Below are 21,778 nucleotides of genomic sequence, written 5' to 3' on the forward strand. Positions count from 1 at the left end.
ACTGAAAGGATCAACACTGAAGAAATGTGTTGCCCTAATCAGGCACATACACAAGGCACTAAAATTATTTTCTCCCATACTAATGACTAACATAGAAACAGGAATAATGAACGGAACCATCTGAATCCTTTTATGTGACAGTATTACCAGAGTATAGCAATGCTCCTCAAAAGTGAAAACTAAGTATTTCTTTTTTTAGTCAAATGAATAAAACTGCGATCTCACTTAACTTTTAGAACAATGCATTTTATCAGATTCTGCAACAACTGGCAAATTATGTCCTGTATTGAATTTTTCATAGCAATCGGTTTCAGGCACACAATGTGACCTGTAGTTGAAGAATGTACACGATCACTGCAAAAAAACATATCATCTCAATACATACTCTATCAGTTTCCTCCTCTTGTTGAATTATCACTCTGGTGAGAACCGACATCAGCTGCTTAAATAATGCATTAGCTCTGCTTCCAGAAGCTTTTGTTTTCATTTGAGTGGGCATTTCCTCTAAGATAAACTTTGGATTCTTACCGAAAAAGATAATATAATTTGTCATCATTTAAAGCGCAGTTGAATGTCTGAATCATTTTTATAGCAATAATGATGGAATTTAAAATTTCAAAGAGCAAAGAGTATGGTAGCATGGACACTAACACAGGTGTGGACAGTTCCCCGATTAAATCAATTAACCCAATCCATCCAACAACACCAGGCCTTCTCTACATTTTCTGCAACAGCACAGCACTGGAACAAATGTTAAATATACTAACTATTGCGTATAATAATTTTTCACATCCTAGCATATGCAGAGGAACAGATCCCAAGTATCTTCAAGTCTTTCAAGAGAAACCTTACTCCAATAATATAACTTTAGACTCATCCTTGCTAATTCTAGACAAGCGTAAATCACTCCCATTGTCTTTCTGAGCTGAACCCTCCAAGAAAGACAACAAATTATCAAAATAATTTCTTCCTTCAAGTTCAAAATTACTCAAAAATAGCCAAGGGGCACTTTAACTTTTCCACAAAATATTATTATTACTCTTAAAGAAAAAATATGTACATTTTATTCAGTAATTCTTAATAAGAAAAATAGTATTTGTTAAGTAACAATATGCCTCCTTTTACCCACCAAATTATGTGGCTGACCAATCAGCAATAAGGTTTGTACTTTAAGTAGTTTTTTGTTTTATTCTATTTTTTTCACACAGGGGATGGATTTACAAACTCAAGGCTAAATATACATGTGGAAAAATGCCTACAGAGATTTGGATAAGCACCTTGAAAAAAGCCCAGCAGAGCTCATCAGCACCTTGTTCTAACTCAGATTTTACATACTGCCCTTCATTCCACTGTAAGCTATAGAGCATAAGGTAAGAATAAAAATGCAAAAAGTCAAATATGACAATAAGAATATAACTAAAAGTATAGCCTTGGGGGCCACTTCAGTATTATTTTAAGATGATTACCAGTCTAAATCCCTCTAGTGTTGGATGTTAAATTCCACTGCCTTTTTTTTTTAATTTAATGACTTGCTAATGTAAACTTCCATCCAGAACAATCAAATAGTATGTCATTTATTCAAATTTACAGTGGCTCTAATGTGCCAGCAAACTCCCTCGTCAAAACAGACAACTTTGAAAACTGTTCGCCTGAGTCAGGAGCTCTATTTCCTAAATTAGCACCAAAGTGTCACCTTGATAGACCATGAACAACAACATCATTTATAATAAAACCAACTTCCCCCTAGAGTGGACAGCCTGGGTCATGCATCTGTAGGAGCTCTCATTATTCCACATAGATCAGAGAGCACATGGAGATGCTCAGACTTCCACAACCTGTCGCCTCCAAAAGCAATCATCTGATAAATATATGCTTACCAATCTCCCTCGAGATCTGAGTGAAGGCCTCCACACCACTCTCTCCATAGTTGCCTTCGGAAGCCAGTGTTGACACATAATTCCACCCCAGTGCCGTGACAATGTCCACCATGGCTTGAGCTTGGTAGGAGTCAGGTGGAACTACCCGAGAGAAGAAGTCATACCTGGTGTTATCACTTAGCTCTGGGGCTGTGGATGCATAGCTGATTTGAGGTATCTGCAAAACAAATGACAGATCATTTCAACCCAAGAGGAATCTGTCGAATGGAGAGTTGTCACACAAGAGACCAAGCAGCAAACCCAGACCAGTAACTCAGACACATCAGCCTGAAGCCAAAATATGGCTTTGTGACTGCCAATTTTATTTTATTTTCATTTAGCATTTTATAAAAGTCTGTAGGCTCACTTTCTTTCAAAACACATTTCTAAACAGCAAGAAAGAACTTAGTGTTACTTCAGGTTCTGAAGCCAAAGCAAAACATTTGTGCCTTTTGTTGCTCTTTTTTTATACCATAAAGTTCTGGCACAAAAATGAAGCCAAAATGAAAGTATAGTGCATACACACATCAGAAAAGGCCACCTCTGAAACTGTATTTAGCTTTAGGACATAAAGACTACACACAATCATAAACAGAGAATTTAAGATGAGATTTTTTTACAATTGATACAATTCAGTACTAAGATCACACTTTTGGAAAATTACTATAAATATACAGTTTTGTGAGTCTATTGACTGTTTATTGATATGATCGTTGAGTACCACAAAATGATATGGGAACAGTCAACTATGTATCTTCTAATGAAAAGATGGTTCCAGCTGCCCACCTCAAAATACTACAAAATGGGAATCTATACCATCATTTCTTTGGGAAAAGAGACAATTTTCTGGCATACATAGAGTGAATTACCAGACTTTGAAAATTAGGAATCCTATATCACTTATCCAAATAAACTCAAAGTAACAAATTAGCTACATACCACAAATCTCCCCCTAAAAATCTTTTAAAATGTAACATTTACACATATATCCAAATGAGGACTTTTACTTTATCAGTGAAAAGTGCTAGGATAGAAGAACACATGATGCTAAAGCAGTAGAGTGAAAGGACTTTCAGCTGAGATGGGGCACAGACAATGCAAGAAATCAGCAAACAAGGTAAGGAAGGACATTTCAGTCACAAAGAACTGCATGTCCAAAGGCATACAGTCAAGAAAGGGCATGGCAGATTCCAGGATTTGTAGCATTTCACACAGAGGGAATGCGAGATAGCAAGGGAGGAACATCAGGAAATAAAACTGCAAAGCTGGGCAGATAAAGGGCTAGTCGGGTATGACAAAAAGTGTGGATTTTATCACAAAGGCATGGGGAAGCACAGAATGACTGTAACTAAGATAGAGGCATAATCAGATTTTTGTTTCAGAAAAATAATATTGGCAGCTGTGAAGAAAGTTGCAGCCCTCAAATTTCAATGTACACCTAGCTAACCCCATTCCTGAAAATTCTGACTTGGTATGTCTAGAGGCTTAGAAATCTGCATTTTAATATGCTCTCCAGAAGAATCTAATGCAGGGGGGTCCATCCTACGCTTAGAGATAAATTAAAAGAAAGCTATGTTAGATGCAGGACAACAAGTTAGAAAATTATTATAGAAATCTAAGTAAGAAAGTATGAAAACTGGGGGTGTGTGGGTGGCTCAGTCATTAAGTGTCTGCCTTCAGCTTGGTTATGGTCCCAGGGTCCTGAGATAGAGCCCCTTCCTGCTCCACAGGAAGCTTACTTCTCCGTCTCTCACTCCCTCTGCTTGTGTTCCCTCTCTTACTGTGTCTCTCCCTGTCAAATAAGTAAGTAAGTAAATAAATAAATAGAAAGTATGGAAACTCAATTAAGGCAATGATGGGGAAGGTTGGGGTTAGGGAAGGGCATGGACTCTGTAAGTATCTAAAACCAAGGTAAGGTGAAGGTAATGAAGGGAAATGTGGACTGACTCTTAGTTCTGTGGCTTTAGTAACTGGGTGGATGATGTTTGCTATTTACCAAGATATACAGAGAAAGAGGAGATTTAGAAGACAAAAATTATGAGTTTAGTTTTTTTGGCTTCTTTTGAGCTTACTATGAAATGAATGAAAGCAACTAAAAAGTAGGTAATAATATTGGGGATGTGGAGTTTAAGAGTCTCTGGGACTGGAGATAAAGAATGGTGGGGGCATAATGAAGAAGACAGTCAAAGCCAAGGAATGTATGAAGAGTGAAAGAGGGCAGCTTGGGAGTATGTGCTATGCAACAGTGCATCTCGCTGCTCCTCTGCTGCCCTGCCACAGTGTGCAAGTTCAGGGGTCATAATGAATCCAAGATGCCCCAATTCAGGTCGCTTGGTTAAAGATGCAGGATTGACCAGTACATAAAACAATTAACTTTGTTCTGCATCTGATCCTGCAGGTAATGTCAGTGCTAAGATGTCCAAAAGGCTGCACTTCCACCTTCCCATGTACGGCTGACTGCATAGCTTGCAATCCATCCCCTGCCATACCCTGGCCAGATAATTCCCAGTCCACATGGAGTGGACTCTCCCCTTGACATCCTTGAAAAGCCCTCAACATCTGAATAACATTTCATGGGTCTAGAGAGTCCTACTCCATATCTATAGCCAATAAAGTGAAACTAAACTTCCCAAGGCACAAGTCTTAGTTACCCAGGCAGCAGCTACAATGTGCTTGGAGCTCTCCATGGTGCTGCAGGATCTATTCAGCTTCTGTATCTCTATATATTGACTATAACAATGATTTTATCCTATCTAACCCCCAATTCTTCCTGGTCCTATTCTCCTAGTGGACCATGTTAACTTGCTTGTTAACATTGTGGGACCATAAAAAACAGTCCGTCCTGCCTCCTTCCTGCCCCTTTGCTTTCTTTGCTAGATATGATCGTTCCCTTGAATAGACTGTGCTTATGACTCCTCAGCAAGGACACCTCTTCAAATCTCAAACCACACGCCAAATCTGGGTCTATTTCACCTTCTATTGCTTGCTTCTAAATAACCTCAGAAAGAGACAATGAATGACTCAGAGAGATCTACCTTTTACTAAATAAAACTCCCAAAGACCAAGAGCATGTACATTCCTACATTCTAATGAAAAAGATTCAGCTGCCTGAATTTCACTTTGAAAGGAATTCTGTGCATGTGTGAATGGTGTGTGTGTGTGTGTGTAAGTGTGAGAGAGAGTGTGTGTGTGTGTGTGTGCACGTGCGTGTGTGCGTGCGTGCAGGTAGGAAGAGATAGGGGAGCATTCTATGGCTAATTCTATAGCACTATACCATTTCCTTGTCCTATTAATGTCATTGTCATTATATGATAACCCTCCCACTTCCTCAGCTACTCAGAGTCCAGCAATAAAATGCCTTACACAACTCCCACCCTGCCTATAATAATGAGCCACCCCTTTCTAAAAATGAGCACAAAGTGTGAAAATTGAGTGTTTGAAACCAAAACTAATTATCTCAAATTACTACCTTCAGTCAGTCACTTTCAGGGCTGTTTAATTAGCAGTCAGCATCATGTTTAGGATTAATTAAACAGGTGTAAAGGGTATATAAAATAAAAGTACAAATAGAAAATGGTTATTTGAATAATTAGGTAAAGGACTTACTCCCCAAAGTCTTAAGGAGTTTTCTCTTTGCAGATCTATGTGTGGAAAAGTGAGAGTACATGTTTGTGTTTTCATTTGCTCAATTTTTGCTATGCTGCAGTCTACAATAATAGACATCGGAGTATACTGATCATATTTTAAGACAACTTTTCAAGTCATTATGAAGTTGCATCTCATTTTAATTTTATTGTGGTTGACCACTAAGCATTGGCTCATTAAGCATTTTAATTTCTGTGCCAGCATTCCCAATATTTCCACTATCCTCAAATTAACCCCCTACTGGCAAATGCAGTGGGTTTTTTTTTCTTAAAATCTGAAATATTTCTTTTTCTTTTCTCTCCACTAAATCCATCCTAATCCCTCTTCATTTACTAGAGTTTCATTTACTAGAAACAACAAGAATAAAAAAAGAAAAATGAAAAAGAAATGGTAAGTGAGGGACAAAAGTAGAGAGGGAAATGAAAAAGGAAAGGAGAATGTACCAAGAAAATAGGGTGTTAGGGAAAGCATTCTGCATCAGCTCATTCCTTATAATAAGTAACATCCTCCACAAACCTCTGTTAAATCTCGCTTGCCCATTCAAAAGATATCCTGACTCTTCAGTCTGGGTCACCAAACCCTGAAGTCAGACTCCATCCAATCCTCCTACCTAACCTACTGTCTTCCCTGCCATGCCCTGGTGGAGTCTGCATGCACATGCTGTTCCCTATGTAGCCCATTCTGTCCACCTGGCAATTTTTTTTTAAAGATTTTATTTATTTATTTGACAGAAAGAGAGAGATCATAAGAAGGCAGAGAGGCAGGCAGAGAGAGGGGGAAGCAGGCTCACTGCCGAGCAGAAAGCCAGATGCAGGGCTCGATCCCAGGACCCTGAGACCATGACCTGAGCCAAAGGCAGAGGCTTAACCCACTGAGCCACCCAGGCACCCCAATCCACCTGGCAATCTTCTGCCCAAATTCAATATCCAACTCAAAAGTCACCTCCTCCCTAGGAAGCTTCTGCTAACTCTTTCAGGCAGAGCAGTTTTTTCTGCTCCTTGCTCCCACAACCTCCTTCATCTGACACGAGGACCATGACTGAGTGCTGGCTTATGAGCCTCCCACTGAAAAACTCTCTATTGATTTATTTGGTATCCCTAGCATCTGACAGAACAAATGCTCAACAAATATTTGGAGACAATTAATTAATTAAGCTGTGGCAGGAATTTTGATGCAGACTCTTCCCCACAGCCTTCCACCCTGCATTCCACCAAAATATTGGACAAACTATTCTCCATTTGCCCTTTTTACTCCTTCTCCTTCCTACTCTATGTCCTAGGAGGCTGCTCTCTGACTATCTCACTTGAGCTCTCTCACCTCAGGCTTCCGTCTGAGTTTGGCCATTGGGAGACACTAAGAGAGAGGGAGGGCAGGAGATAGAAGTGAGGATTGATGCTCCCAATTTCTTCCACCAATCTGGTGTTCCTCTGCCTAAGCCCTCATCCATAGCTAGAGTTCTTACAAGGTTCTAGTGACTACTCTCTACAGTTATCCCTTCAGATCTTCTTAGTGTTGCCAATTCCTGAGTACTTCCCATCCAGTGATGGGTCCTTTATCTTATAATAGTAGTTATAAGTAGTACTTTTATTTTATAAATAGTACTTCTAAGTAGTACACTTTATAAATAGTATTTTTGTTAACCCCTCTCCCATCACCCTGTGAGTGTGCCAGAAGCCCTAATATACCCACTCTTCCAGGTCTCTGTAGAAGAGGCATACACTGCCAAGCTTCCCATCCTCGGCTCTGCCCTAACTAGCTCTTAGCTCTCCTCCACCCATTTTCCCTTCCAGCCTTTTCTACCACATCCCTTACATAACTGTTTCTTTTCTCTTTCAGTGCCTTATAAAATCAAATTACATCACTTGAAAACACCTATCATTTTGATTTTTTATCATTTTCCCTGTGCTGAGTTTCCATAAGAATATGATGTGTACTTAAATTAAGGTCATATTTCCATTACCCAAATAAAGCATATTTGAGGCATAACTCAAGATACTCATCATCATATTCTCTTTAAAAATTGCTTTTGCTTCCACTTTTCTGATAATTGGCTTGGTTAGGGGAAAAAACTCTTATTCTTCCATTACATTTTCACTTGAGTCCACATAAGGGATTCTTACCCCTAAACTTAGCTCTCTGCAGCAGCTGTATAATATGTATTTTCTACCTAGATCTCTACCTTTTACCTTACTCTCCTGGGGGGCGGAGAGAGAGGACAGAATGAGAGATCAGATTCTATGTTTATGGGGCAAGAGTCACTAACTGGCTCTGCCTTCATTGTCTGACCTGCCCACACACATACCAGGCTTCTTTTCTCTGTATGGCTAGAAGACCAGGCTAGGCCTCTCTTCTTGGAGAAGAAACCCATCCTTCCTTTCCATATTCCACTGACAACCAGGTGTTGGAGGGTGGCCTGAAACCTATGTCACTGGTTTGACAAACCAGTGACATGTCACAAGTCTTCTATACAGTCTTAATATTGAGATGTGTGGCATGGGAGTAGGAGGCACCATTTTGGCTTCAAGTCTGCACTAAATGCTTTCCAATCCAGTTTATCTTAACAGACGGCTGCATGTCTGAGGAAGTTATTTGATGTTTGCCCAGCTGTTAATAAAACTAATTACTTGATCCACATTTAGCTAATCGTTCTGTGAATCTTGGACTTACAAACTCTAAGAGAGGCCAAAGTCTGACTTAGAACTCAAGGAAGCAAAAGCTCTATTTTAGAAAAAAGAAATTCAGTTATAACTTTTTGGATATTTTAGTAAAAATAAACAAATATATATCATAAGAATATATTTTAAATAAGAGTCAGGAGAGGTTTTTGTCCTCTCATGACTGTTCTTTACTTCTTCTAGACAGAACCCCAGATTTTTACCTAGGACTTGGCCAATCCAAAGAAGACTACATCTTCCCAGCCTTCTTTGTTATGATTATTAGCAGCGGTGAGGATAACTTTTGAAAAATGGTCTTAAAGGAAATGAGCATATATATCTCATGTATCTCCCTCTTTCCTGTTGGCCAGAATTTGGACATGACATCTTAAGCTCAATTAGCCATTTCAGGTCATGCCCCAGTGATGGTAGAGCAAAAAAAAAGTCACATCCTAGTCCAAGCCATTGCATCATCTGAATTCCTAAAACCACTTGACAGTTCTTCCTGCTTCCGTTCTTGCTTCTCTCAAATCTATTCTACACCAGTAAACAAACGGATCTTTTTTAAAAAAATCAGATAAGATAAAAATCTTGCCCAAAGCCCTTCAATTTTTTCCCATTGGTCCCATAATAAAGCCCAAACTTCTTGAGGCAGGATCCTTGTGCTTTGGCATCTGACATCACCCTTCACTCACCTGACCCAGCCAAGCCCTTTTTATCCTCCAGGCTTCACGCCTTTCACTCCATATGTTTTGCCCAAGTTTTTTCTCATGATTCAGCCTTAGTTCAAATGTCTCCTTCTCAAATAGACCTTCCTTGATTTCGTTCCTACAGTGGTCTCCCCAGCCTCATTAGTACCTCATCATCCTATTTATTTCCTTCATTACACTTCATCACAGCCTGTGTTAATTTGTGTATACCATCTCCCCTACTAAAATGTAGATTCTACAGGTTCTTCTTTGTGCTGTTTACAACTGGAACACTACCTCAAAAATTAATGATGGGCTGTATGGTGACTAACATAACATAATAAAAATTTAAAAATAAAAAAGATAAAAGAAAAAAACATCTGTAACATGAGCTTCTAACACATAGTAGAGGCTCAAGAAATTCTCACTGAAAGAAAAATTAATACACCTACCAATCAGTCAAGGACCCCTTTTATTATTTTTCTCCATGCATTGTGATTTTGAAAGATTTTGCTATCAAACTATTTAAGTAAAAATTTACCCATTCCCCTTTTTCTTTATTACTCAAAGATCTATTCATTTGCTAAAGCTTCTGATCAGCATGAGATAATCTGTTGTTACCAAACTGAAATGATAAAATTCCAGTTCAAATTAACTAAGGGCCATTTCAGCTGTAGCTGTGCAGGCATATTGTAGGGAAGCCTACAACAGTCACCAACCTTTTTGAAATGCTGAAAATAGCCATGAAAATTTCATAACTATCTTGACAAACACTTTAGTCTGTTGTTAAAGAAGAATAAAAATTACATTTCTAATCAAGGACCAAAGTCAGAGATTTTAGAATTATTTCCCCTTCTTGCTTATCTTCATCTGTAAAATGGATATTCTAGACAGAGCTAAGAGTGCTTCTGTCTCCCTTAAATGTCCTGTGTTTCTCCCTGCTGCCATCATGGAGTCTGACTCCATGATGTATTACTCAGTATTACTGAGATACAAAGGGGTCTGAGGGACTTTCAGACACAATAAATACTCATTCATGGTCTAAGAAGCTTATAATTCCACTCCTTTTTTGGAGGGGCTTCCCACTGTTTATATATTAAAATATTGTGGAGTAGCATAAAACTTGCCTTGTCTACTCAAAACACTATGAATCCTGCATCCATTTCTTTCTGGTTTGACAAAGTTTCTGGTTTGACAAAGATCCCTAAGGAGCCAAGACACCCCCAACAAGACTAGCAATGAGCGACCTGAACACAGCTCAGAGGAAGCCCCTCAGAATCCTGGTAAATTTAAGCCTTCCTGTAAGACACTCATATACCTCCAAGGACAGATTTGCAGACAGAGCAGAGCAGGTTTGCGGACATGAGTCACACACATCTTCACCATCAATTCTTGACAAAAAGGTTTTTGTTCTTGTTTACCTCTACAAACAACCTTGTCCATTGATTGTCGAACTTAGTAGTGGAGGAGGTTAGTGGGGTGGGTTCTTCATGTTGTTCAATAGCATCATTGGTTTTCTCCAGTTAGGGATCAGCTTGAAGCTATGCTCTTTCCTCGGGGGGTAGTGTTTACCTGTGAACTTCCTCAGTAATACCAGCCTTAGCAACAGCAGCCACTGCTATGATAACTTCCTGCCACTTGGTCTTAGGATGGATTTATTGTTGTTACAGAAAATGGTCCAGGAAACCAGAACGATTACAGTCATTTAACTTTTGTCATTTCAGATGTGACTACTTTTCTGGTATTAAAACCGCTTGCTGCTCTTGGCAAAACATGAGTATATAATCAGAAATTGAATAAAAATAAGGAGATTTGGAGCTAGAATTCAGTCTCCAGCATTGACCCTCCCCTCCTCACACTGTCCTGAGCTGTCATGCCCCTCTCAGTTTCACAAAAATGAGTAAGGAGAGGGAAAGAAGAAAGGAAAAGTAGAGTCAAAGAGTGGAGTAATAATGGAGAGTAATGACTATCCTCAGTTTGCTTCCAAAAGCATGGTAGAAGTCCTAATCTTCTCCCAAACCAAGACCTACTCAAAGCAATCCTGCCTGCAATGAATAGATAGTAATATTCTTATTTGTATAAGTTAGTGCCAACTGTGAAATTCAGTTCCTGGCTTTCTTCTCAGTTCCATTCCCACAGTCAATTTGAAGGGACACAAACTTTTGTGTGTTGCTACACCGTGGAGCTTAGCAAAAGAAAAGGAGAGGAAGTCTGTTGAAACAAGAAATTGTGGAGGCCAGGAAGAGAGAAAAAGAAAGAGACAAGGAGAGAGATTTCAGTGTACTCTATTTTTATCCTTCTCCCCAACATCAGCTCATTCAGAATAAGCGAACTCTATCTACGCACCCACACTGAAAGGGCCTGTGGTTAATTAACATAACTGAGTGTAGCATGACATTGGTACTTTTAAGGTCATAAGTTTAATTTCATTATGGGCCAGGATGCAGACTGTACCCCCCACCAGAACCTTCCTCCTCACAAATACACAGCACAGATAACAAAGCCAACCGGAGAGAGGAGAGACAAGGTCAATTCATTCTCACTCCTAGATAAATAATTCAAAGATGGCTTGCTACTGATGTGAATCTGAAATTTCAGAGGCAAATATGAAGATCCAGTCAAAGAGTACATTTTTGTACATATAGATACCTGAAAATATAAATATATATTACATTTACAAAGTCATTTCTTGGTTTCAGGTAATCCATTTGGATATTCTCCTGAATTGTAATAGGGTACATTTTCTCGCCACTTTGCAAAGGTAACGTATTGAGTTAGGGAAGCAGCACACTCAAATGAGGGTAACTACAGGAAGGTTCATAAAGGGACTATTTTCAAGGCAGGGGCAGTATTTAGGTAATGGTAGTGTAAAGCCAAAATCCAGTAACAGTCAGAGGGGGGCAGTTGCCACCTCTGGGCACTAAGGGCTAGAGAAGGGAGCAGTTACAGAAAGCAAAAGAAAACCATCTTGAGAGAAGCAATGGCTTCCCTGGGGAGATACAGCCAGTCCCTGGTCACTCCACAAAAAGGGATTCAAAAGAATTATACCATGATCTCCTGCTGGCTCTCTCCTTGACCAAACTCACTGAAAACCAAGGAGTAAGAGAAACTATTGCTGTTTTGGGGACAGAATCATCTTCCAACACAGGGAAGAGAAGGCAAAAGAGAGAGAGAAGGTGGATATGAGGGCAAACAAATATAGTCAGTCTCAGGCATCATTCATCACTGATCATTAGACACATTAAATAAATTTATGTACAACTGTGCAGATTTCCACTTTCTTATATTATTTTTTCATAACTTGATTTCAAGTACTTTTGGCATAACATCTACACTAAGACATTTTGGTTAGGCTATTAGAAACTCCAACCCTAAAACTAACCATCAGTTAAAATTTCTTTTGAAGAATAAGTAATGTCCCATTTGAAAAAGAACAGTAATGATGTTAATCCAATTGGTAATGACATTCTAACCTGTTTATTTAAAATGAAAGACAAGCAATCTATGAACATGAAAAAATTTACATATAAACAACCATAATTATAACCTATAAGATTAATACATCTTTTTTTTTATGGCTGCTAATTACATTTTACAATGAGAAAGCACAGTAGCTCCTAAGGGAAAGAGTTGTTATAATCTATCAAGTCACTAGTAGTGTGTGAATTTTTAAGCCTAACCACATTGCATATATTCAACCAAAAGTTCTAACAGCAAGTTGGATTTAAAACCTTCACTTTTTAAGCAAGAGACTTTTATATTCCAACTAGTTCTATAGTTCTTCTAATTTATGGCTTCTCCTGACCTTCAATTTTTCCTTATTCAAAAAATAAGTGAACACGATTTTTTTCTAATTTCCATACATTTCAGTAGACTGTAATTTCTAGAAAATGATAACCAGCATATATGCAAAATTGCAAACTAAAAAGGTTAATTCAATACACACACTTTTTCTGATTAGTGGTTAAATTAAATATAATGTATTTTTAATGGTTACTTTTTGATTAGTCCATTCAACAGATTAGCTCCCACTATATTCCAGATACCATGATGGGCTCTGGATATAGGGCAGCAAACAACACATGGTCCTTCCACCCCCACAAAGCATATGGTGAGATGAAAAAGACAGGCATTAAGGAAACAATCACCAAATAAACATTTAACAGCAACTGTAATAAGCACTGAGAAAGAGAAGTACAGGCTGCAAAAAGTAACAAGGTAACTCATCTGCTCTGGGGGGACTGGGAAGGCTTCCCTGAGGAAATGACATTAAGCTGACATATGAAAAGTGAGGGGAAAAAGGAAAGGAACACCCAACACCAGCCACAGGTTGTCTCTCACTTCAGCCTTCCTTCAGATGTGTAAACGACCCAATTTGTACAAGTGAGGAGGAGGGGCAGTCGACTGACAGGTACTTAATTTTAGAAACTTGTCATAGGTTGCATAATATTATAACAAAGGCCACCACTCCCCATGCTTTTCACACATACTATTTTCAACTAGTATATGCATAATTTGGGTTCTCATATCAGAACTATTTAAGAAAATAACTATCAGCAAGAAATTTAATTTCTTGAAATTTAATTATCAGCAAGAAAGTGTGTTAGGTTCTCATAGATCCTGAGGTACATAAGGGTCAGGAATGAATGAACAAATGAACGGATAGATGGGAAATGAAAGAATGAATAAATCCAGCAAAAACTAAACTCATAGGGGAAAAAACCAACCTTAAGGCAAGGGCACAGGGACGAGGGAAGCATACTTTATATTACTTATAAACTCTAATATTTGTTTCTTCTAGGAAAGTAAAAAAGTGATCTAAAAGTAAAAGAAACACTTCACTTTCACTCAAGCAGTGAAGGCTTTGGGATAGGATTTCAAAAGGCATAAGAAACAGGTTAGAAATAACCCAGGAGGAGAATAATTGGGGCTTTTTCCTCCTTACAAGATAATATACATTTTCAGCACCTCTCAGGAGGAGGAATGAGAAATAAATGAATCTGTCCACCTCTGAAAACTCTGCTCAGTGACCCAGCATCCTGGAGAGACAGGAGAAGGTCATTCCCTGGTTTCATTACTTCTAACTACTACTACCATGATTCCACTGTATTCCAGAGTAAAAGATATCTTCTTGAAAAAAAGTTTTCATGCAGTTTGGAATTTTGAAATGAAATCTATCTCTAAGTATTCTTGTAAACAAAAGGTGGGGAAAACTTCTCAATGAGTTCCCTAGGACAGTCAAAATTTTCTGTAAGAGGTTTTTTTTACATGAGTACAAAAAATTGATCAATTATGATTTGTTACATTAGAAAAACCAAAATGATGTTGTGGCATGTTCTTAGCATCATTCGCTAAATCACTTAAAAATCTAACTCTCCCACCTACTCATCCCCATCACTGCTGTCTTAAAACTATCACCTAGCATTTAATTTTCCTCTTCTGCTGATTTTCTTGCTGTAGCAATCACCACTGTGGTTCAATTTTTCCCCCAAGCGTGTCAGCAATAAACCATTAAAAAAATAAAAAGTTAGTAATTATAACCAATGAATTGAAGTCAATAAACCTTAAGCTGGCAAACAGTCCATTTAGATTGGCATTTTATCACTCAATAATATATGATTTGAATCTTAAAAATAAGGTAGAATGTTGATAAGGACATTTGTCTTTGTAAATAGTTTCCCACTTGACAATTTCTTGGATTTTCAGTAATTACCCACATTCACTGATACCCTGGTTTTCAACTGATTATTTATCCCCCAGCTGGCATTCAAGTACAGATTCTGAACATCAAATACCAAATACTACTGGAAATTTTCATTTCCTTTATGTTATCTAAGCTAGTGAATTCAGTATGTTAGAAGAGGGTGCATATGAGGTTAAAGGTCTTAACTATAGCTCCATTTTCATAGGGACTAAACTCACCACATTCCAAAGACCAAATAGTTGATTTCATAAATGGCCATCATTGGATAATAGCAAAAGTAGATGAAAGAAGGCATATGAGTCATATTCTATTATTCCACTATATGTTGAAGAATGTGCCAAGCACATGTTCCTCTGCCAAGCAACATCATTATCATCTTAGTATCCAAAGGGCAACACATTAAGTTTCTCCAAACTGTACTAATTAGCCCTTTTATTACCATCTCTGCTGCATCCATAGGGAGGGCTAGCTTACTGCTCTTAATAAACCTCCTTTACGTGTCATATCCCATCTGCACACCTAACTAATGAAACTATGTATGCATGTGTAAGTTATGTGTGTATATCTATATATATACGCATCTGTGTTTGGTTGGTTTTGCCAACATTCATTTAGCAGGTTGATTGGCCAAGAACTTGCTAAGTGCTCCCTCCCAATTTTATGGGTGAGAAAACTGAGACCTGGAAAAAGTTAAATAACTTGCCTGAGGCTGAATAATTTGTAAATGGTAGAATGGGATTCAAACATAGTCAGTGTGGATCTTGACTCATCTCTTAAACACCTCTACCCTCTACTACCTCAGGCCTATTTTAAAATGTTTGTTGTTCAGTAACTTTGCCTCCCATGAATGCCCACATTCCTAAAAATGCAACCACAGTTTCCTGTTCTCACCTTTTCTAATCACATACACCACCTCTCAAGGTCTCAGGCCATGATTCAGGTAGAGCTCAGACACTACCATCACCACGTAGGTCATCACAGTGAAAAGGAAAAATGAACATTTCCTATAAGTAAATATAATCTCCTTCCTCTGGTTTTTACTAATTGCTATAGTCCCTTATGTGGAGGAAGGCTTCCTAGCCCAGCCGGGTACTAGCAAATTGGTCAAAGACAGTGTGGGCATAGGTAGAGTTTGAGTAGTTTGGGCAGCAAACACCTAGGTACACAAGGGCGGTCAGGAGCTGAGGCCCAAAGACAAGAAAAAGCATGTGCAAAAACAACGGGTGATTAGCAGAGGCGGAAACCAGGAAAGGTAGAAGGAGACTAAAGGGTATTCCAAGCACAGGGGACAATACTTGATAGAAACCAACATATAAAAGAATATGTTTAGAAAAATAAAACAATTCAGTGGTATCTGTACAAAGTATTCATGAGCCTAGTTCAGTCTTGTTTTGTTTGTTTGGTTTTGGTTTTCATTTCAATAAGCATTTGTTAATCACCTACTATATGCCAATAATCTTACTTGACTTCTATGAAAAATCACTCTCCCAATTTTCCTCATAAATCTCTACATCCTTTGTTGGCTATTATTCTTGTGTTTCTTCCTTTAACTGTTAGTCGTCTTTAAGATACAATCTACATTGCCTTTTCTTTTCACTTGACAACCACTCCAGATCTATCCATCCAGTATAAATCACTTGTCTGAGCTCCACACCCATGTCCCTGAAATATCCAGTGTATCCAACTTGTATGTCAGAGCATGTCCCAAACTTATTACATCTTTACCAGCGTAAACTAGAAGCCAACTGCTATACCAAAATTCTCAAACCACATCAAGCTATTCAGCCTGATTCCAAATCTATATAAGAGTTACATAGTTTATTGTTCGTAACAATTTCTAACTATAAGGTACTGAGTGTTTTCCTACTACAGCATACAATGCAGGACTTTGGTCTACCTTGTCTGGCCCTCATCTTTCCTATGTCTGAAGTTTCAGTGGTCAGATTAGTCACCATAAATAAAGACGTTTTAAAAAATAAATTTAGGTTCTAATTTCCTTGAGAGGAAAGAAATATGCTTTGGTATGTGCTTGGCATGAAAGATATATTTATATTCCGAAAGACTGATTCACCAGCATTGACTACAAAATCTCTAGTCCATGAAGTTTTTTCCATAATATTGCTGCTCAGTGTTGTCAGCAAACCCGCAGCAGAGCATCACCTAGAAGCTGCTTAGCAATGCAGAACCTCAGGCTCCACCCTGACCTACTGAATGAGAATCTGTATTTTAACAAGATCTCCAGGTGGTTTCTATGCACAATAAAGTTGGAGAAGCAATGCTCTAATCTAAAACATTGAATGTGTACTCAGGAGCCCCATATTTTCTTTTGAAAATTTTCCATATTATACTCAAAGGGATTTAAATGCATTCATTGCAAGGATTATTTTGGTAGATCTTGATGTTATCATCAGGAGGAGATAGAAAAGTTCCCTCTAAGCTCACTTTTAATATTAAGACATTGGTGCCTTGAACATGATGTTCACTTCCCCTAAGGTGAAAAACACCTCCTAAAAATCCAGATATTTCTTTTCAAAAATATCCCACTATTCACAAACTGTAATCATATTTTAAGAGTATTTTGTTTCAATTCTTGTATCAAATGTTGACATGAAGTTTATTTTCATGTCATGGTTAATCTACAGACCAGTGAATAATACATCATGTCAAGTGTTGAGAGTTAGTAAGAGGTTTTTAAAACATATTGCTCAATTATTTGAAAATAACAGATGAGTTTTTGAAAAACAAAAGTTTGACAAATGCTGCATGATTGAAAGTGAAATTTAAGATGCAATGTACCTTGCCATCAATAAACTTCCCAAAGCATTCATATGTAGCAGGATAATTTAGTGACATACTAATTATTATCTGATTCTTATTGCTCTAGGAGAACCATGAAAGATTTCTTTTTCCTTTTTTTCTTCCTTTTGTGTCTGCCACAAGAGCAGTCAATCCTGTATTCCCTAGATAATAAACAGGCTTTGTTTTCAGAAGCCTTAGCTTACAGAAGCTGTATATCTAAATTCTCTAGAGAAGGAGGATCACCCAAGGTTTGAAGAGAAAGAATTGAAATGGGAGAGAGTAGTATCGTTCTTCATCAGGGACTGATGAAGAACTTCATTTTGCTCCCTTCTAATGTCTGAGAAGCCAGGAACCTCAACAAAGAAGCCTTTACCTGTGTTTGCCATGAAAGGAAAGGGTCAGTGCCTTTTAATAGCTCGTGGGGGCTACAGTGAGCATTTCCATAGCAAACGTCTCTGTAGCAACTGAAACTGAAGTATAGACCCCAAATATACAATGATTGAATTTCTTGATATGTTAGTAAATGTGGCTCATTGCCAGAGTTACTTGATATAGAAGAAAAAAGTTGCTTGCACTTGAGGTTTTTTTCTTTTTTTAAAGATTTTATTTATTTATTTGACAGAGAGAGAGATCACCAGTAGGCAGAGAGGCAGGCAGAGAGAAGGGGTGAAGCAGGCTCCCTGCTGAGCAGAGCGCCTGATGCGGGACTCTATCCCAGGACCCTGAGACATTGACCTGAGCTGAAGACAAGAGGCTTAAACCCACTGAGCTACCCAGGTGCCCCTGCACTTGAGTTTTAAAGAACAAATATATTCCTTACAACTACTGCCCTATTACAGGGTAGGCTTGTGAGCTAAGACCCTGGAATCCACTAGCTCTTTAGCAGATTCTAGGAAAGTACACTGTACACAGTAGATGATCCATATATGTTATAGATTAACTACCTAGTAGTGACTGTAAAACAACTTGGGAATCCTGACTTTAATATCTACAATCTACCTGGTAAACTGCTTCTCAAACGCTTTCCACATTTTTGGTGCTTAAATGAAAATAGACTTTTTTTTTTTTAATGAAGAGCTAACTCCTTTTTCATAGACCATAACTTAGATATATGAAGACATTTATTGTCTTTCCAATTCTCTCTAATTTTCTAAATAATCTAAATATGTAAATGTTTTCATGATGTTTTGCCAGAGACTGTATGTAAATATCATTGGACTCTTAGAAGCAGAAAAGGATAGAAAATAAAACCTTTCAGACACTTCTGTCTTGAAAAATACTACTACTTCAACCTTGAACTTGATGAGACTTATATATTACTTTTTAGATATCCTTTATTTTTTAATTTTAAGAAATAAAATTTGAGAAAGTTTAACTTAAACAGTTTCTAATGTCATTTAAGAATATAATCTACCTTAGGATGCCTAAGTGGCTCAGTCGGTTAAGCCTCTACCTTCTGGTCAGGTCATGAACTCAGGATCCAGCCCCACATCGGGCTTCCTGCTCAGCAGGGAGCCTGCTTCTCCCTCTGCCTCTGCTGCTCTCCCTCCTGGCATTCTCTCTCTCACTCACTCTTTTGTTCTCTCTCAAATAAATAATTAAAACCTTAAAAAAAAAAAAAGAAAAGAAAGAAACATAATCTACCTTAAATTAGGACTGCAGATAATGAAAATGTAGACTTTTTTTTTCCTTCTTAAATAGAGTAAGACAAGTTAGATTCACACAGAGGGAGAGGAAGAATGGAAAGATACAAAGATGGGGGAAAAGATTTTTCAATTAGTAATGAGGAGACTATTTTCAGGAGAGGGGTCAAGAAGAGTGGAAAGGTTAAATACTAGGATACCTGGATGGCTCAGTCGGTTGAACATCAGACCTAGTTTTGGCTCAGGTCATGATCTCATGGTTGTGGGATCCAGGGGTGCTTCTGGCTTCCTGTTCTGGGGGGAGTCTGCTGGAGATTCTCTCTCCCTTTCTGTCTCCCTCTGCCTCTCTGCCTACATGCATGCTCACACTCTCTCATCTCTCTCTCTCTAAAATAAATAAGTAAATCTAAAAAAAAAAAAAAAAAAAAAAAAAAAAAAGGTTAAGGGCTCCTGGATGGCTCAGTTGGTTGGGCAATTGGCTGCCTTCAGCTCGGGTCATGATCTCAGGGTCCCGGGATCATGCCCTACATCAGGCTCTCTGCGCTCTGTTCAGTCTGCTTCTCCCTCTCCCTCTGAACCTCCTCTCTGTTTGTGCTTTCTCTGTCTCAAATAAATAAAATCTTAAAGAAAAAAAAATCTTGAAAGAAAGAAAGTTAATTAAATACTGCATGAGAAATCATAATTAAAGTAATAAGGCTAGAGTTTGAGAAGAAGAGGATTAGTGGAGATAGCAGTAAGGCTTGAGGACTGAACATCAGAAACAGGGAAAGAAACCTGAAAAGAGGAAAGAGAGAAGTGGGAGCCTTTAGCAAGGGAAGGAATAGGCAGTTTTCTCTCCAAACTTCCATCCTTGCTAAGAGGCTACCATTGACTTAATCATCTGTTTGTCCTCTTTCTGGACTAGTGTAGACTTGGTTCAGGGTAGTCTCATGCTATCTAACCATTCTCCTGGGTTAGTGAGTCCTCTCATGTCTAACCATCAGGCAGATATTATAATCAACACATCTGGACTTACGCAAACTTTACTGCATTATTCTGCCCACAGTTTCTGATTAAACATTACCAAATTTTCTTCAAAAGTTCCTCTGTTCTATGTCAATATGGGTCGAGTATTCCACAAAAATTTTTTTAAATGCGTATTTTTCTTTCTCCTAAGAAATACAAGCCATCAGTGCAAGGTAAGTTGTCAATTTCCCACTACCAAACTGTCAAACCTGACTTCCTGGGCACCCAGTTCCTCTCCCTTCCTTCTGTTACAAGATTAAATATACCACTTTTCCTATCTAATATCAAGCTTCATCTCGTGCGCTGAATTGCACATGCAATAAGCTCTCTGCTCTTAACACGATAGAATATCCCCTCTCTCTAAATCATTAACTTCATACTCTTAACCAGGTTCTTCCCACCTCCATTCATATTTACTCAAGACCTTCCTATTTAAAAAAACAAAAACAAAAACAAAAACAAAAAAACTGGGACGCCTGGGTGGCTCAGCTGGTTAAGCAGCTGCCTTCGGCTCAGGTCATGATCCCAGCGTCCCACATCGGGCTCCTTGCTCCACGGGGAGCCTGCTTCTCCCTCTGACTCTGCCTTCCACTCTGCCTGTGCTCGCTCTCACTCTCTCTCTGACAAATAAATAAATAAAATCTTTAAAAAAAAAAAACACACATTTTTTAAAAAGAAAAAAAAAAAAGCAACCATTTCTGAAACTCTCACCCAGCTGTAGTTCTCAAGCTAACTTTGTCTCCATTTGCAAGTAAACTTTTTAAAATTATCTAAACTTACCCTCTTCATTGTCCTACCTCCCACTCTCTTCTTAGTCTTAAATCTCGTTTCTATCCCAGTGCTCTACTGAAATTGCTGTGGATAAGATCACTAAAACTTTTTGTGGCACAAAATCCAATGGCCAATTTTCAGTCCTCATTTCACTAAAACCAGCATCATTTTTTTGAAGATTTTATTTATTTATTTGTTTGGAGAGAAAGAGTGAAAGATAGCATGGGAGGGGAGAAGGTCAGAGGGAGAAGCAGACTCCCCAGGGAGCTGGGAGCCTGATGTGGGACTCCATCCCGGGACTCCGGAATCATGACCTAAGCCGAAGGCTCAACCAACTGAGCCACCCAGGTGTCCCTGAACCAGCATCATTAAAATTTTGACAGTACCCTCCCTGGCTTCTGCACATGCTCCCCCAGTTTTCTCCTAGCTCTCTAGATGGTCCTTCTTTGTTTCCTTCTCTGATTTATCTTTCTCTGCCTGGAATTTAAGTGAAGTTCCTTGAATCCTGACCCAAAACCCAATTTTCTTCACATACTTGCATTCTTACAAAGTGATAACATCCATTCACGCTAATGACTTTGATTACCATCCATATTATTACAATTCCCATTATTTCATCAGCCCAGATTTCTTTTCTAAAATGCAAATCTAACACCAACTGGATAATGGACCTCCACTTAGAAACTTTAAACTTACCTTAAACTCAATACAATCGAAACTAAATGTACAGACTCGTGTCTTGCCATGAGGGAATAACTGGGACCAGTTGTACCCACCACCACTGTAAACAATTAGAAAAATGGACAAACTATATGAAATAGCTACTTTGAGACAAGCAGCAATTCAAGACTCTACTCAGACAGAGAAACAAATGATAGTCCTGGCTTTCTGTCAGGAGTCACCTTTTGGACTATGGAGTACAAAGGGACATGTCAGGCAGGACAAGGTAAGC

The 21,778-nt window shown here is 38.4% G+C and overlaps 1 protein-coding gene across 4 annotated transcripts in view; it reads right to left on the reverse strand.

The window, feature by feature from the left end:
• GRM8 (glutamate metabotropic receptor 8) overlaps window positions 1–21,778 on the reverse strand; it is a 749,284-nt gene that overhangs the window by 588,155 nt on the left and 139,351 nt on the right. For all 4 annotated transcript variants that reach the window (XM_004741849.3, XM_045062948.1, XM_004741847.3 and 1 more), the window contains exon 3: window positions 1,878–2,094. In XM_004741849.3, the coding sequence (XP_004741906.1) occupies window positions 1,878–2,094 (217 nt within the window). The remainder of the gene's footprint in view (window positions 1–1,877; window positions 2,095–21,778) is intronic.

Source organism: Mustela putorius, unplaced genomic scaffold, assembly GCF_011764305.1.
Source record: "Mustela putorius furo isolate JIRA1106 unplaced genomic scaffold, ASM1176430v1.1 tig00003845_pilon_pilon_pilon, whole genome shotgun sequence".
Lineage (NCBI taxonomy): Eukaryota > Metazoa > Chordata > Mammalia > Carnivora > Mustelidae > Mustela > Mustela putorius.